General features: G+C 41.2%; 1 protein-coding gene across 1 annotated transcript; it reads right to left on the bottom strand.

Annotated features, from left to right (window-relative positions):
• Positions 1 to 7,941: 7,941 nt before the first annotated feature.
• CA3 (carbonic anhydrase 3) lies at positions 7,942 to 17,951 on the bottom strand. Its single transcript, XM_059042850.2, has 7 exons — positions 17,077 to 17,951; positions 16,135 to 16,332; positions 13,824 to 13,942; positions 12,008 to 12,100; positions 10,887 to 10,949; positions 9,876 to 10,031; positions 7,942 to 8,921 (listed from the first exon to the last, which is right to left on the bottom strand). Exons 1-7 carry the CDS (start codon positions 17,108 to 17,110, stop codon positions 8,802 to 8,804), a joined length of 783 nt encoding a protein of 260 aa, XP_058898833.1. The 5' UTR covers positions 17,111 to 17,951; the 3' UTR covers positions 7,942 to 8,801.
• Positions 17,952 to 18,255: the final 304 nt, after the last annotated feature.

Below are 18,255 nucleotides of genomic sequence, written 5' to 3'. Positions count from 1 at the left end.
TCCTCCAGTGAGAACCTCAACCTTTAGCCATCATTTTAAGAACAGGAGTAAAGTAAATTACTTTATGCTTCTAGAGCGTTACTCATGCCAGAATAGCCCATGGAAGGCTTAGATCCAGATAAATTTGGTTTTCTGGAAACTGTCTTAAGAGTATACAAATGGGAAACCAGCACTTTTATAATCTTAAAATATATATGGATAGGCCACAGGAAACAGAGATGGTTACATTTTATAATTCTGTAGTTTGCTCATTTTGTACTTATCCAGGTTAATCCTAAACAGAAAGTAAGTTTATTTTATGCAAGAAAAGATATCTTGAAAAAAAAAAAAAGATATCTTGAAAGTTTTGGATGGCTAAATGAGGATTTGGGGATAAAAGAGAAGTAGCCCATAACCTAAAAGTATTGCTCCTGATGTTAAAACTCCATAGCATTTCCGTTATACTTCTTTGCTTCATACTACTTATGTGCATTTGTTTTACCACTTCACAACAATTTTCTTTGTTTTACAAGCCACAACATTTTCAAAGTTATTCCACACAAATTTTCTCCATATTTCTGAGTGCCTCTGTCTCTCTTTCCCTTCCTCCCCCTCCGCCTCCTCCCCCTCCTCTCCCTCTCTACCTTCCTCCCCCTCCTCCTCCCCCTCCTCTCCCTCTCTACCTTCCTCCCCCTCCTCCTCCTCCCCCTCCCCTCCCTCTCCACCTTCCTCCCCTCCGCCTCCTCCCCCTCCCCTCCCTCTCCATCTTCCTCCCCCTCCTCCTCCCCTCCCTTCCCTCTCCACCCTCCTCCCCCTCCTCCTCCCCCTCCCCTCCCTCTCCACCTTCCTCCCCCTCCTCCTCCCCCACCCCCCTCCCCCTCCCCTCCCTCTCCACCTTCCTCCTCCTCCTCCTCCCTTTCTTCTTCTTCTCCTCCTCCTCCTCCTCTTCTTCCTCATCTTCCTTTTCTTTCTCTTCCTCTAGAGCATAGTGCCTTGTACAGAATACACACTTGAATGAATAAATTTCCATATTTTAAGGGAGAGAAGGAATAGTATAGTAAATATCCTTTGAATTATCTTTGATATGATGGGGTGACTTTTTCTTTCTTCTTTTTCTTGTTTTTTTCTTTGGCCATCTTTGACTGAGCTGAAAGAGTTTATAACCAGTTCAAACAACCACCCAACCCAAGGTCAAAACTGGTCAGTCAAAATTGGGTGCTAGACTTCTCACAGTTCACAGCAGGGCCTATTTGCACTATTTTTCTAACACGTATGATAGAGTTATCCTTTCTACTTCTACACTCAGCTAATCCCCACTGGGTGAGACAGTGAATGCAACAGTGGCCCAGTGAGGTGAGGAATCATAGAACAGAGTGAAGTTGATTGGCTGGCCGGATACTGTCTAAGATGGTCTTGTTAGTGGATGGCTCCAAACCAGCCGCCTCCACGCACAATGCACACACCTCGGGGTACACATGAAGGACCACTCCATGGCAGGAAAAAAAGCCATGAGAATGTTTTCTTAATAGCTGTTTTTTTCACTCCCTGAAAATTTCTACTTTATTTATATTTTATAACATATATAGCAGTAGAAGATTGTGAGTATATAATTTATTTTTAAAAATTCTATATTGAGGGTTCATGTTCTAAAACTGAGCCCTAGTGGCTACATCATCCAAAAAGAGTCTGGACTCCACTATTGGCCTAGAGGCCCAGGTGACCCAGGGCCAGGTTTTGCAGGTCGCCTGTGCCCTTGGTTCTGCTATCTTTTCCTTCTTTCAAATGACACTGATATCACTATTTACCATGTATTTCATGCCCAGTGTTCTGGGCACCATGGCCATGCCCGATAAGGCCTTCCCCTCAGCAGTCACAGCCACATTTAATGCAATTTCTCTTGAGTAATGTTTGAAGGTGGACTCTTTCTTTTCATTTTTTTTTTTCTCTTCCTTGATGCTTCCATGTAGATCCTTGACCTACTTTTATTTCTTTTACACTCGACACATAATTGCTTTTGAAAAGCATGAAATCCTTTAAAGAGAAGGGTTTTTTTAGACACGTGCACATACTTTAAAAATTATTTATCAAATATTGAATGCTTCTGCCCAGCTAAAACCACTACATTCTTAGCAAGCTGCAAACTTTCTTCTTTGCTCCTTGTGGTTATTTCATAATTCCTCTGAAACTCCCCACCCCTACGAGGGCCTAATCAATGTTCCATATCAAGCTGCTAAGAACAAGAGGCTTAGTGCACCTCACAATCTTGACAACAGGCCCTTTGTTAGAGAAAACAAACTAAAAGAAAGAAATTAGACCTCTGATGAAATATCATTAAAATACTTTAAATTAAAAAAAATTGTAGAGGCAACCAGAGATTTACACTTCTAGTTGTGAATTGAGCTGCCAACTAGCATTTCCTACCCCCCTCCCCACCTGTCAAAACAGAACTTGAGTTTGATTTCTGGCAAATTCACTGCCTGAGTAAATGTTTTTCTCAAAGAATCATCCACTACATTGCAAAGCTCCAGGTAGTAATTACAAGTGTGTGAGGATATATGTGGTGTATATGTCTGTGTTGTTTGTGGAGCCCAGGATATTTACCTGAATTGACCATCATTTGCTTGGGGTGGGGTGGAACCTGACACTTGAAAGTCTATACTGAATTTTCAAAAGTATCCTACTGTGCTCATTTCTGGCCATAACACAAGCATTTGAGTTAAAGAGTTATCTTTATTATGTATGTGGAATTGCTATGAGCACAAAGGTGAATGAAATGGAGAACTAAAATGACAAATGAGAAAATAAATACAAATTTATAAAAGTTCAAGCACTAGTACGAATCGTGCCAGTTAGTATCACCAGAGCCCAATGTCACAGGCTCATTGCCAACTACCTACAGTTTGCATATTAGAAGCATGGGTGCTAAGAGATAAATACTCTGGTAGAGAATCTCCTTTTATATCTCTTAAAATATGTCTCTTCTATATTCAGTTAAATTTGCAAATGATAAGGTTTGGATACATGTAAAACTGTTTCTCTTCTGGCACCCACACTCTCTGTACAGACAAGCCTGGGTGGCAGCAATGGAAACCCCTGCTTTTCTCCAAGAGCCCTTCCATATATCAGTCACTGACCTTCCTAGGATGAAGACATAGCTCCCACCAGCTCAGGAACGTAGACTCCGTTCATTATTTTAGGACTCTCACTGCCTCTTCCATCTGTCCATCCGGCCAGCCATCCGGCCATTCCTCCCTTCATTCAACAAGTACTTTTCCAGCACTATGTTCCGGATAATTGTGTTAGGTACTGGGGCCTCAATAGTATAACAAGACAGAGACAGTCCTTACCCTCCTAAAATCTCCCTGCCGCCACTACTCATCACACTTACATACACGCATGCACACACCGACTTACGTTACAGATAGAATTGATAAGTAATCTTGTTACTCTTAAGATTAATTAATTCCTGGTACAAGAACCTGAGCCCTAGGGCTTCACTGGATGAAAGTTTCTGTATTGCCAACTGTCAAAATGCACCTTTTCCTGCTTAGTTCTCAGTTCTTCCCTGGGCTGGGCCCCACCCTTCCATCTTCTCTGCTTGGCTTGTACAGTCTCCCTACCCATGTCAGGACCCTTCTCTGGGGTCCTGTGTTCCATTAAACCAATCACACACACAGGAGGGAGAAGTGTGAATTCTTTGAACCCAAGTTGCACTGTATTTTCAGACACTTCCATTTGTCATATACTTTCATGGGACTCAATTGTCCTTGGGGGAATGACTCCCCTTGAACAAATGTGTTTGTAACCATTCAAATTTCAAATGAGCTGAGTGAGTATGATAGAAATGTATGGGCATGCTGAAACAGAATATGTACATTTAATGGCCAAAATATTTTTCCTGAGCTTCCAAGCTCCTCTACCTGGGAATAATTTAAATACAAGGGAAAATCTGATTCCTCATTTACTGCACAGAGTTGATTCTCACCTGGCTAAAATTAGTTTTTAAATCACTGGGTTTCATGCTTCTGTAGTGCACTTGGTCCCTTGTGACCGCACCATTACTCTCATTCTTACTCCTGCTGATTATATGTGATTATCCACCTGATCAAGTTGTCAAGTGGTTGCCATTAAATGCCTTCAAATCTGAAGTAGTTAATTAGTTCTCTAGTCATTCCCTGGATCCTGGATTTTAAGCCTCGACTGTTTTAGTTCCTTTGGTACAATTGGAGCTGAGTTGCCCCCAAATGGATAAACTCATCCCCCAGGATGACTTGTGCCTCTCATTCAGGATTCTGATTTTATGACATGCCTAGACAAGTCCCAAATTAATTTCAAGGCAAGAGACTTCCTGTACTTACGGTGAGGATAGATTTTCCACTTCACACAGCACTCCGAGCTACTCTATCCTGCCAACATTCCAAAGTCAGCAAAACAGAGTGAACACCATAGTTCTCTCACCTCTCTATTTTGGTTTAGTTTTTGGATGTTTTGCTAATTTCCTCAGAAGGTCAGGTGCAGAGCTCTGGAATAGGAACTTCTTCCAGAACATTTTCTGATCCTCCCCAAATCACCCCTTCTAGCTTTGTGCTGGTTTCTAATGGAGCCACAACTTGTTTTTGCTGCTGAAAATTATCAGACAAGAGTTATCGCCATTGTTTTTAGAAACCATTTCCCCAATGCCAAGCACAGAGGGAGCTCATTAGGGAAGCCCATTATAGTAACTAACTCCTTAGTCTTATCTAAATTGATAAGACATGGATTCATGACCTTACTCATAGAAACATCAAGAAAGAAACATGACTTTAAGTATTGAATAAGCCATTGGAATTTTTCTTAGTTGAAGTAAAATTAACTTACAGAAGATAATAGCTAACTGCTGTTGAGAGTTTTATTATGTCTAGAATAACCACTCTAAGAGGTTTACATATATTAACTCATTTAATACTTAACCCTCTGAGCAGGTACTTTTATCACTCCTGCTCACAGATGAGGAGAGTGAGGCACAGAGAAGTTAACTTGCCTGAGGCCACGTATTGGGGGAGTGCTGTGTGCCTTGTACCCAGGCCTCCAGAAGACTGAACAGGATTGTAAAATGTTCATTTCTCATTTGTCTCAGTTTTAGGGTACCAACTACTAACACACAGGCCTCACTTTTGGCTATTAAAATTCTAGGAAAGGGGCTTCTCTGGTGGCACAGTGGTTAAGAATCCACCTGCCAATGCAGGGGACACAGGTTGGAGCCCTGGTGCGGGAAAGATCGCACATGCGGTGGAGCAACTAAGCCCTTGCGCCACAACTACTGAGCCTGTGCTCTAGAGCCCACAAGCCACAACTACTGAAGCCCACGCACCTAGAGCCTATGCTCCGCAACAAGAGAAGCCACCGCAATGTGAAGCCCATGCATCGCAATGAGCAATGAAGAGTAGCCCCTGCTCTCTGCAACTAGAGAAAGCCTGCGTGCAGCAACGAAAACCGAATGCAGCCAAAAATTAATTAATTAAAAAAAAAAAGATTGACCATGTGTTTTAAAAAATAAAATTATCAGAAATATGTAAGACTCTCACCATCTTTTCTGTTGCAGATAGATATTGATGGTTAATATTGAACATTTGGAAAAAGGAAATAGGGTATTCAGGATTTAAAAATAAAAACCCTCATTGCTCTGTGAATGACATTTCATTTGTCATTTTTGTAATTATTTTGCTGTCATCTAGGGACCCAAATGAAATTTTTTAAATGTGTTGCTGCCATCCAGTGATCTAAATGAAAATAACATGCAAACTTGATTTTGTCTTATTTGCATGTTAAGACTTTAAGTGCCACCTTAGGGGTCATTAAAAAAAAATCATTAAATCTTCATATACTAAACTTGAAATTTTTAGGATTTCTAAAAATATGACATTTGTAGTTTTTCTTACTTCTCACTTATTCTTTGTCTGCTAAAATAATGTATTTTGCTCATGTCCACAGTTCCTTTTTAATATCAAATAAGAGGATATTAGAGGAGAAACTAAAATCTCATTAATTTTATTTATACATGGTATCTGATGTGGTTTTGGACCATATGTATTTCTTTTAGAACAATTTTATTTGTGCCAATTCTTATTTGAGTAACTGACATACTAATTTTTCACATCTATCCAAGTTTGTTTATAGTTGATCAGTTTCACCCATATTTATTTAATTATGTAAATGATTATAGACACCAAAATCTTCAGTTTTACATGTTCTATGTAGAATACTTTCCATTCATCTACATGAGAATTCACTGATTGCACGTAAAGAATTTTGGATCAGTGGTCCTGAATAGTTATTTACCTCTTCATAAATATATTCTGTCTCCCCATTAAAGGGGTAGGAATTATATACACCCTCTCAAAATGTAGCAATGCCCTAGATTCAGTAAATTCTTATTGATGATGCCCCATTCATAGACTTTTAAGGATATAATCATCTGACTATTATAACACACATCATTCAAATTAGTTTCTGCCCTTTGCTGAAGTTTGAAAATATCTGAAATGATTATATCTGAAGAACAAAAGTTGGCAGATGTGGAAACATTTTTCACCACAGCAGCTCCTAGCCATGTCCCCTCTGTAGGCTGTGTATGCCTAAAATGTAATTGTTTGGAAGACTGTGCATGATCAGGAAAATTGTCCCCCCACTGAACAAGAACACAAATGTGGTTTCAATATTCTAATGGACATTTATAATAATTCAGCACTTTGAGTTGCAGGGAGAAGCTGAGAGGAAGTTTTAAGTTGGGGGATAATTGTGATCATTGGCAATGACTTGATGAGGGGCAGGGAATATATGTTCTACTGGAAGGCTACCTACCACCTGAAGCTAAAGAGATCATTTTCCAAGGAGACCCAAACTAAATGAGATGAGCAAAAAACAGTATTAGTCTTAATCCTGTGTTGTTAAAGAAGATGAGTATTTGTCCTGGGTTCATCTATGTTCATGAAATCAAATGTTTATTGAGTGCTTATCAAGTGCCAGACACCATATTAGGCAAAAAGGGGGATATGAGTGTACAAGATTCATGTCTGTGCCCTAATGGAGTTCATGGTCTAGGGAGATACCTTCTCCTGATTAGTCATTTTCCCTTAAAACAGTTCCAGCCTTGTCCAGACTGTTGTAAGCTTGTATAAGCACCATTGTAGCTAGAATTAAGTCATATGTTCCTCCTCCACCACATAAGAGTGTACATTGGGTACATTTTTACAGTGCTCCCAGCATTACTAAGTACCCTGAGAGAATCAGTTTGTTTATTACCACTAACTGATGAAAGCTCCACACCTCCTAATTTCAAGGGGTTTAATTAACACAACCAGTTTGCACTGACCAACCTGGTTTTACTTCACCCAAGTGGTAAACCATTAAATAACATTAGCCTCCTAGGACTCTGTCACATGACTTGACTTCTAGCATTGCAGGACTCTCCTGACCCAATACCATTTTCATTCCTTAGGGTAATTCAATTATTGCTGCCATTTTTGAAAGTAAGTTAACATATTCGCCAGTGATGTGATAAAAGATTTATCAAAGCCACTAACTGTAAAATTAGACTTTATGTCTAAAGATATTTTTGAAGGTCTCAGTGTATGGATTTTTGCAGTGTTAGGCTGGTGTTATCTTGATGCACATTAAAAAAAAATAAGGACATAAAGGCTACAGTCTGACTTGATTCCATGCCCCTAAGTTAGCAACCATGGTACTGGTATGGACCCCAGAATCCTAAACCAAGTTTGAGGCCTCTGGAAACTAGTCCACACTGTCAAATGTATGGCTACATATTCCTCCTCTGGTCTGCAATTTCCTTGGAAGGCCCCCAGTAATTGCTTCAGCTGGTCTACAAGGAGTGTAGCTTCCAATCCAACTCAGAATTTGAGTCACTTCAGTTATAAAAACAAACTTACAATGTTCTCCCTCCTTAAAAAACACAACACTCAACTGTTTACATTCATGTCTTTATTAGTTTTGATGATCAGTACAACTGCTTTTACTTCAAGTGCAGGCATTCACTCCTGCATGTTCCAGGAATCATTAATCCCACGCTCAAATTAGAAAGATATCAGAGGCAGTTTTTATTTTAATAAGCATGCAAAGGTAAAAGTAGTAAAATGAAAAATAAAAGGCCCTCCTTCAGGTAAAGAAAAATATTAGGATAAAGTCAACATCTTTATGAAGAAAGCATTCAAATAATGGGTCAAATTTTTAAAAAAATTCCTAGTCAGTGTATTTTACTTTCATTGATACTCAAAACCAGGCAATCTTTACAGTAGGTTAAATGTTAATAAGTGATGGATCTCTTATTGGTTTTATATAAAGGTTAAAACACATCATCATCTCAGTTCTTGGTATCCACAGTCATTTTAATTTCTGGCTTATGCTGAGTTGCTATACGATCTTCAGACACCTCTACCCCCACGTATATAATTACCCATTATTTCTTTAAGATGAATAACTCATAACATGGAAAGAGTAAACTGAAGTTATGTGAAATTTAAGATGACACAAAAACAGTGCCCAACAGCCATTCTTCTCTACCTTTCCTCTTCCAACTCTGTTTCTTCTTCTTTGAAACCTTACTAGAAATGCTGTTTTTACAAGAAAGGTGATTATTAAAAAGGCCAAATGCTTTCATATTAGGTCTTGTCAATAGTTAATTCCGGTTTCTTGGTGATCACATCTCTCATCTTCATTGCTTGGTATGGAAAAGTGAAATACTTGGAGTAAGAAGCACCAAAAGGAGGCAAGGAACCAAGCTCTGCAGTGTCGGTTTCCTTTCCTGAAGAGGGCAAGCTCCAGCAGCCTCATTTGAAGGAGGCCTTCACTACCCTGCCTTTGACAGGCTGTGGAGGGCGCCAGTTCCTCACCAGGGGCACCGGGGGCTCATTTTCCGCACTGGAATAGAGGCTCCGCAGCTTGGCCATCTGCAAGAGGCAAGGGAAGGCTGTCAGAGTGACATTCGGACCAACTGGACACATTAAGCATGTGACAAAGATTTAGAAATCGCCAGCTTTCTAAACAAGCAAACTACAAAACTTGTCTCCAATGTCCAGTGAGTTATTTGGTTCTGAGTAACAAAAACCTTTTATTATTATTATTTTTAATTTGTGAACACACTTTTCTTCCTTTTGTACAGGATCGCCATACCCTCTGGTCAAAACCTTTCCCTCCTGAATTCTGAAACAATTCTTTTAACTCGACAGATCAGTATGAAATCTATCCCTTATGTAGGAGTGGAAGACAGTGCAAATAATAGGCTCAATTGGTCCTTCATTGCGTAAGTTAATGAAGTCAATTTACATGAACACTTAGAAGGGAGGCCTGAGGAGAGAGGTCGAAGGTATCCAAAGCAGACAGACTGGAGCTGCAATCTCAGATCCTGCCCTTGGCTGTATGATCATGAGCAAACTGCTTAACCTATCTGAGCCTCAACCTACTTAGCTGTAAAACTGGGGAACCAGTATACACCTCACAAGGATGTTCAATCCCTTCCACCAGCATCTTCTCCCCAGGCCTGTATTTACCATCCCATATCCTAAACAGGGCTCAGTATTTAGGAGTTCTCCAAATTAGCAAAGTCTAACTCATATGGATCTGTACCCTTCAGTGTTTCTAGAGCACAAACTTGGGCATTGTTCAGCATCACCACCACCTTTAAATGTTTCTGCATGTAGCCTGGTACCCTTTGGAAGTTGAGTTTTTGAAAGTTAAACAGACTGATCGTAATTAACCGGGGCAAACTATGAAGTCTCCAGTCGCAGAGCTGCTCGGTAAGCATCTATTGCGTTGTATTTTCAGTTTAGCGTCTGCATCTCACAGAGCCTGCCGGTGACGGTAAGTCAGCGTGCTCTCAAGGCCGGCCCGCGGCCTCCGCTCACCTGTCCGGAGCTCACGGTGATCGGCTCCTTCAGCAGGAGCCACACGATGCACTCCTCGCAGGGCGGCGTGGTGAAGGAGCCGTGGTAGGTCCAGTAGTCTCGGCAGGCGGGGAACAGGCAGGACGGGTCGAAGTTCGTGAAGGGCGCCTCCTTGCCCTGGGAGACAGCGGGACCCAGCGCGGTGAGCGGGCGCATGCGCATCGCCTGCCGCAGCGTCTCACCGTTTGGGGAGAATTGATTTCAAATGCAACAGAGAAAAAGGAGCTTGTGAACAAGTATGTGCCTTTCAGAAATAAAGGGCAGATGGGAGAGGCCGGTTTGCATGGTATGACTTTGCCACAGTCAATTTTATTCCTTATTCACTCTAGGTAGCACTATAAATCTATCCTTTCTCAAGAAAAAGGACAAACTCATTCTAAACTGTAACAGAAAGATTTCATACAAGTTAACGCTGTGGTTCTCGATGATACAAAACAGGATTGCATTTTTATTGAGTATCATACTCAGAATACTTACTTTCTCTGGTGGTAAAACTATAAAGTGTTTGATTAGAACAGAAAGAATTCAAGTGAGTCTGCTAAGTAGAAGAATCTACTGTTAAGATTTAAAATATACAGGTGCCACCCAGGAGAGAAAGCGAAACACTAGGACCCAAACATTTAGTACCTCTGCATGCGTGTCAGTGTGTGTGTGTGTGTGTGTGTGTGTGTGTGTGTGTTGGGCAGGGGAACACCACTCAACTTCTCTCTCAAACACTTCATTAAAAATGTAGTTATCTGACAGGTTGACTATGAGAACTAAATAAACTTATGTATGTGAAACTGCTCTAAAAACTATAAACCGTAAAAATATACATACAAATATAACAGCATTTGCTTTTATATGTATGCTTAGCATATTCATCAAACTTACTAACAGATTTTAGGTGAAAGAAATACACTTGAAAATGTAAAAAGAAAAAATTGACATACCCTGCTTTTATGTTCTGGGAGGGAAAATGATTTTTTTTACCTTGGTCTTTATTTTGTCCAGCGCATCAACGAGCACCTGGAACTCGCCTTTCTCCTGTCCTATCTGTAAAAAAAAACAAGAAAAAGAAAAACAACAACTATATTTTTCTCTTCTCCATAATTTAGGATTGTCTTAAAAACTAATTTTAATCCATCCATCTACCACTAGTGTTTATAAATCTGTCAGAATATCTTGTACTAAGCAAAAACATAAGTTTATCCCCCCCCCCAAGATTTTAGAGTATATACTTTCTGAACTAAACTTGGACTCCAGGCTTCTGAAGTACAAAACCACAAATTACATGTTGATTTACATCTATGTCCTTGACCTTCTCTGTGAAGTCAGTCTACTCTTATTTTTAATACAATTAGAGCTAAAATGGACTCAATGTATCTAAAACTAAACCTGTTGTCTTTCTACTCAGACCCACTCCACTTCCTGTAGAACTGTGTTCAAGCACTGAAAATGACCCAATGAATTCACAACATAAAACAAATTAGGTCATTCAAAAAGAAAGAAGCTAGATTTTCACCCCTGGCTTAAAATCTAGATTATGTTACCACTAAATTCATGTATTAATGACACTAAGTCCTCTCTAAACCAAGGCTGGCTCAACAACACACACATTCCGTGTGCTATCTTAGCCTGGGATCATGTGAGTGGTGGCCACCCTAAGCCGAGTGGATGTCCAGCCAGGGACTCGGCATTACAGACGTTCCCAACATTGGCTTTTCTGGTTTCCACTGCAATTGATGTGGAGTAGCAGGAAAGGGTAATGAACAATGCTGCCCTTGCCTCACTGCCACTGAAATAAGCTCCTTCAAAGGCTCCATCTCCACTGCCCCTACACACACACCACACACATACACACACGCACACACACACACACATCCTGCATCTTGAGAAAATTTAGAAGGGCCAGGGGTACTGAAGTATGGCAAAAGTTACTCTTCTAAAGGAGAGCAAAAAATTTTGAGCTGATCTTAACAGAAATATCTTGACTAGCTGAGTGAATACTGAAATTCATTCCTCTCTCCCCTTTAAATAAAAGGAGGGAGTAACACTTAAGCATTGATAAGGAACTAAACTTTGAAGAAAAATATGGTCAACTTTTACCTTACCTTCAGAAAAATGCCAACCACAGCTACTCCATCAGATTTCTTCAGAGCACTTCCAAAACTGTTATAATTTGAATTCCAGTGAACTAAATGAAGCTGAAACCAGAGAACAGAGGTTACGAGGTAAATTCCTAAAATAAGGAAATAAGTATAAAATTATTCACAATAAACCCAATAATTATACAGTCTAAGGTTGCTGAACACTCTCACAAAAGTTGACAGAACTCTAAAAATTAACATGCAATATTTTGGTAAGACTTTTAATGGTTCAAATTAAAAGTTATGATAGGTAGAATCGGTGAAAACTGATCTTTGTTAAACCAATTCAAAATATTATTTTAGTTCTGTATAACATTAGTCCTTTTTCTGACCAAATCAAACAGTGAAACACAGAGTTATAAACAGGAATCTCCTAGCACTCTAAAGTCACAATTAACTGGGAAAAATAAGGGGACAAATTCTTAGGTGTCTTCATGCCTATCTCCTTTCAGCAACAAATGGTCTAGAACTGAGTGGTAACCTTACCTTAATACTGTTAAGGTGCTAACACAGACACTAGTTAAATTAGTCAAATTTTTCACATTGCATTATATAGAATGGCAAGAGAATACAACAGTTCATGGCAATTTAGAAGTATTTTATTCAAGACCAAAAGTGTGAGATAATCCCACATGTAAAGACCAAACTGCAAGCCTTGCCCACATTTGTAAGGAATATACTAAACTTTCCCCGTTTGTGGAGGAAGATGTCTGGAAGGCATTCTCAATTAATCTATCCTGTCACTGGCTGTCTAGATGGGCTGTAGAGAAATGATCGCAGGGAAGTACTTCGGGTCTCCTATAGTTTAGTTTAACTGTTTAGTCAAATTTAGTTAGGCTGCCTAATGATGCTGCCTAAGAGAGTGTCCACAAGTGGCTCCAAGGTTTCTGTCTCAGCTCCTATGGTTGACCAGAGTCTACCTCTAGAAGAGTTTGGCAGTACAAATGGAATTATCCTCACCTCCAGGGCATTTGTCACCCCTTATAGGCTTGGCTTTATACAGAGAACATGCGGGAGGCTTGTCTTATTTCCCTGTAATTTGATGCCTTGATCTGAGCTACAAATCATGGGTTTCCTTTAATGGGTTAACTGGAACAGAGAGTAATATTTGTTCATATTAAATTGTGTGTATCTATATCTAGCTATCTCTGTATAAGTACGTATGTACATATAAAATCACACACATACACACACATATGCACACCCTTCATTAAGAGACTAGAGAATGCGCATTAGCCAGAATTACTAAGTGCTATTTTTAAAGCACCACAGCCTTGTAAAAGAGGCAGCTTAGAGCACTGGGCAGGATGATGAACTATGAAGCCAATCAGCATAAGGTAGAGCACAGGTCTAGCACTCATGTGCTGTGTGACTTTGTTATGTAACCTTCCTGTGCCCCAGTTTCCTTGTCTGTAGCCCATCTCATAGTGTGCTGAGAGGATCAAATGAGTTAGTACTTGTAGGCACTTAATAAGTATTAGCTACCATTATCTTTTCAGTTCCAGTCAGGTCCCTGGCTTTTTAAAAATTATTATTATTAAGCTGCTATCCAATTTCTAAATACAAGCTTGAAATTCTTCATGCATGACTCTAACTCACCTACACTCTCTTAACTGTCTAACCTAGAATGTTTGGCAGCTTCAGTTTATGCTAAACTCTTGCAGCTCTTTTCATAACTACAGGCTTGAAGCAAATGCATTGGATGCTATTCTGTCATTATCGTTCAGTTTTCAGTGTTCATTGGGTGTGATCCAGAGTGAGTAACGGCAATTCCTCCTACCTCCGCTGCATACTTGACTCCATCCACGCTGTGCTCAGAGCCGTGATCATCCGAGGAGCCCCAGTGAAGATGAAACTGGCGAAGCCGGTAGGGTGCAGTGAGAGGACCACCTCTCAGCACTGTGATTCAGAGAATCTAGGTCAGCAGTGAACTCACACTTCTTTTACAGAGCCCTGCTTTAAACAGCCCTTATAGCCTAAGCTTTATGGGCTGGGCTGATGGTGCCGTTCCAAAGCACACTGGTCTCTTTCTCACAAAGTCAAGTCTTGGGCTATATCAAAATAAATGCTTTTTCTTCTCTGTCCTTCTGATTTCGTTTGCTTGTTTTTATTATTTTTTTAAAATATCAACTTAACATGTATGAAAATAAAATTAAAACAGGAGATGGGCAATGAAAACAACCAAAGCACAGGTCTGTTGTGTGGTACATTGGAGAGAACGGGCCAGCTGAGAGACAGGCAGACTTAGGTTCCAATCCCGGCCCCACCCCTTGCTAGCTGTGTGATCTCAGGCAAATTGCTAAACTTCTCTGAGCCCGTTTCTGCGTCTCTCTGAAAGTGATAATAATACTGACCTTTCAGAGCTGCCGTGAGGATTAAATGAGAGTGAGGGCTTTAAACTGCTCATCGCAGTGCTCAGCACAGTCATCACGGAACACATGTGAATTCCTTCTCCATGTCTTGCCTCACTACACTTTTCTTCAGTACTACAGGCCAGCGCTCACATCCACGTCTAATTCAGACTGTGTTTACTCAAATGAGATGAAATGGAAAATTCAGACGTTTCCCAGGGAAACGTCAATCAATGTGGACCCCTAAACAAGATGATTCTCCCTAGCATGAATGTGAGTTTGCTGTCCAAATACCTCCACCTGGCACTTAACTTGGTTTCACTTCATTCAGCCTGGGGAGTGATTTAGAAGTTCAAATATTTTCTAAAGGATATTGCAAACTATACAGAAACCCTAAGATCAAAATTTAGCAACATAAGCTAGATCAAAATGGAATTCAGAGGGTAGCTATTCTAGAAAAGATTGACCAACTGTTGGTGCCGAAATGGCACAATGAAAGCCATAGTATAGGTCTAAAACAACAGAACAAGGCTTGTATAAGCTTGGTCATGTAGGAATGAGTGGTTTGATTAATTGCATTTTTTTCTGTCCAACCACTAGGAACAGTTATTATTTGGTCATATGAGTCCAATTCATTAGGATGAATTTTATGAAATTGTCAATAGTCAATCATTTTTGCTTACAAAAAGTCATTTTCATGTGATCCAACCTAACAGATACTGTTTATTTTTGTTACTAATCCTTCAGAATGGAATTTGATTTAAATGGAGAAGAGAAAAAAAGTAGCAGATACCAATGAGATTATTGTTTAAGAAAATATATTTTTTATGATATTCCTTACCTGGAACCTGCTAGTAGGTAGAAATTATTACTATTACTCTTTAATTACAACATCATTGAGAATATTCATTCCTATACATCAGTAAGGATAATTTTAAATTTTTTACAATGTGGTTATAGGAAAATGTATTACTGTATATCAAGCACCAAAATGCTAAAGGTAGACTCTTACTTCATTCACAGTGAAATAAAGCATTTCTAATTAGCCTTCTTTTATTTCATTGATTTGCTTAATAGTGTAGGTGAAATAAAGAGATTTTTTTTAACATGAGATTTTTCATTTTCACACAAATACAAATCACAACTCAAGGAGAAATCGTCAGATTCTTCAAAAACACTCACCAAAATGATTAGTCGGATGAACCCCACTGAAGCATTGAAGGCAAGTCTTCTTGATTCATACAGTGGGTCTACTCTCTCCCCTGGATTGGCCCCTACCCACACAGCAGAGGAAGAGAGTACCTACTTGGTTTCTTTGCTATGTTCCTTACTCTGTAGAATGGAATCTGTGCCACTTTGGGGACTGGGAGCCTTGCTCTCCAGGCCTTGGTTAGGAAGAAAAAACCCCTCAGGTGTAGACAATCAGAGCCTGAAGAACCCTCATTTGGACTCATTACCATCACCTCCCTATCAAGCTTCATTTCAGGAATGCATTGCCAACTTTTAGCTTGGGCACGGGGCCATTTTGTAGCAGCCTAGGTGACCAGCATTAGAGAGTGAGACATTCCTCTTCTATGTATAAATATAATTCTTCAAGACTAGAGCAAAGTCAAATGTCATCTCCTTTTTCAGAGAAGTGCCCCCCTCTTCCCACCAATTCTGTTGCTGTGTCATAAGTCACATTTTGCCAATATGGACGTTGAAAATGTTCACGTGTCTCTACCTAAGTGTGATACTTACTTGACCTGTCATAAGTATCATCAAACACAACCCTGCAGGTCTTCCCATTGTTCAGGATGGTCTTGGCAGAGCCGGGGTCATAAGATGCTGACCATGGCTTCAGGGAAGCGTCGTGCTTGATGTCTTTAGTGTGCAATTCAATGGGCGACTGTTTGTTTCCGCTGGCAATCGGGTAAAGTTCATGCCAGTGGTCAGGACCTGGGAAATCAAATTGAGGGGATTTATTTATTTGGTGGCGCAATCCAAGCCCTCTTTCTAAGTGACTAAACTAGCAAAATACACAGAGGCTAGCCAGTGATTATGAAAAGGTCTTGCATATCTGATTGGGCAATACAAGGCTTAGTGTTTAAGACCTGTTCACAGTTTTGTTAATAGTGCACCCGGAGACTGTATTTAACTCCGTGTATTTCCTCAAATTTTCCGTGTATTTGCTCAAATACAGCCTCAAAGCCTTATTTTTGAAGTGGACTTCATCACATGTTTTACCAATGCCATCTTCTGTCATAGAGGTGAAATAAAATAACACTGACCCTAAGCAGATTTCAGAGCATATCCATATCCCTTCTCCCACGGGTAGGCAGGAGCTGCAGGCAGAGCAGCTTAGACCAATACCAGGCTCAGAGAGGTTAAGTGCTTGCCCAGTATCATGGAGAAGGGGACAGTGAGAACTGGCCCTCGGTGGTCTGACTTCTCCGTCAGAGGCACTGTGATCTGGACTAGTTACCGAACCTCTCTGCGCTTCAGTTTCCTCCAATGGGAGTAATAACAGCTCCACACCACGGAGAACTAAATCAGATAAAAGGTTAAAGGGTCAGCAGTGTTTGGCCCTCGGGAAGTGCTCGGTAAATGTTAGTTTCCATCGACTCCACCGCACTTGCTGGAGTTGCGCACTTTCTGAGCAGCACCCTCCCGGACTGACCGGGAGCCGCTGCCCGCACTCACCGTTGTGGTCGGCGTAACCCCACTCCTTGGCCATGGTCGTTTTCTTGGGCACTGGACGGCTGCTGCCTTCTCTCCTCCTCCGCCGTGCACAGTCCCCGCGAGCCCTCACCTTTTATATAGGTCCCCCCACACTTGCATGGCCTTATTAGGTCAGCGACGGTGGGGTGGGGGGCTAAACAGGATTGGGGTGGTATTTGGGAGGCGGAGTGGGGAAGCCAATGAATTCCAAGAGCTGGACAGCTGTCGGGGTGGGGGGAGATGGGCGGAGGGCAACCTTCCCCTCCCTCCCCCTCCCCCTCCCCTCCCCTCTCCCTGGAAGCGCTTCTCCTGGCCCTTCTATTCCTCCCTCCCGGCTCCTAAAGCTGCACGGCTCTCTAACCCTGGGCGCCGATGTGCAGAAATGCCGGCGACTTTCGCCTCCTCCTCCTCCCTCCCGCCCTCCTCCGTGTTTAGCCTCCAACTAAAATCTGCACCCCGCCGGCACTCGCAGCCTCACTTAGAAGTTGCTTTCAGCGCAGGCTGCACGTCGGCCTGCGGTCTCCAGATGCTTCCGCGGGTTTATTTCGTTCCAGCGATCCGGTTTCGGTGGCTGGAAAGAACACGTTTGTTTGCCTGACCCACGTTTGACTCCCTTGCAGGCAACTTGTAAAATCCTAGCAGCAAAGGATGGGAAGAAAGAGACCGAAGGCGAGGTTCTCTAACTCTGTTATTCTTGAGAGATTGACGATGCCAGAGATTGACGATGCCAGATCCCTGGAACAACACCAGGCAGCATTTCTTAACCTCGTGGGTCCCTTTGGTCCTCAGGACTCCGAGGGCTGGGTCTTGGGAATCGGGGAGAGATCTGGATGCAGGTTACCGCAGAGCAGGAGCCTGTTTAACCGACTGCGTGAGCTGTAAGTCTGCTCACGGAAAGTCGAGAACTTTCTGGGGTGTTGGAAGGCCACGAACATAAAGTGAGCCATATTGTGTAAAACGTTATGACCTCATTTTCCAAGACATAATGAAAGACTGGAAGAAAAGAGAGAGGAAAAGTTTTCCAGAATTGCTTTGTATTTTTTTTTCTCCCCCTCCCAAGTTGTTTTATAGTACGATAACCCACGCAAAAGGAGAATAGAACTGGAATATCCAGTTGTGCACATGTCGAAGATATATTTTTAAATGTCTGGTGGTAGTTCA

The sequence above is a fragment of the Kogia breviceps genome, chromosome 17 (assembly GCF_026419965.1).
Source record: "Kogia breviceps isolate mKogBre1 chromosome 17, mKogBre1 haplotype 1, whole genome shotgun sequence".
NCBI lineage: Eukaryota > Metazoa > Chordata > Mammalia > Artiodactyla > Physeteridae > Kogia > Kogia breviceps.
The sequence above is the reverse complement of the archived record's forward strand: the minus strand, read 5'-3'. Positions and strand labels throughout refer to the sequence as shown.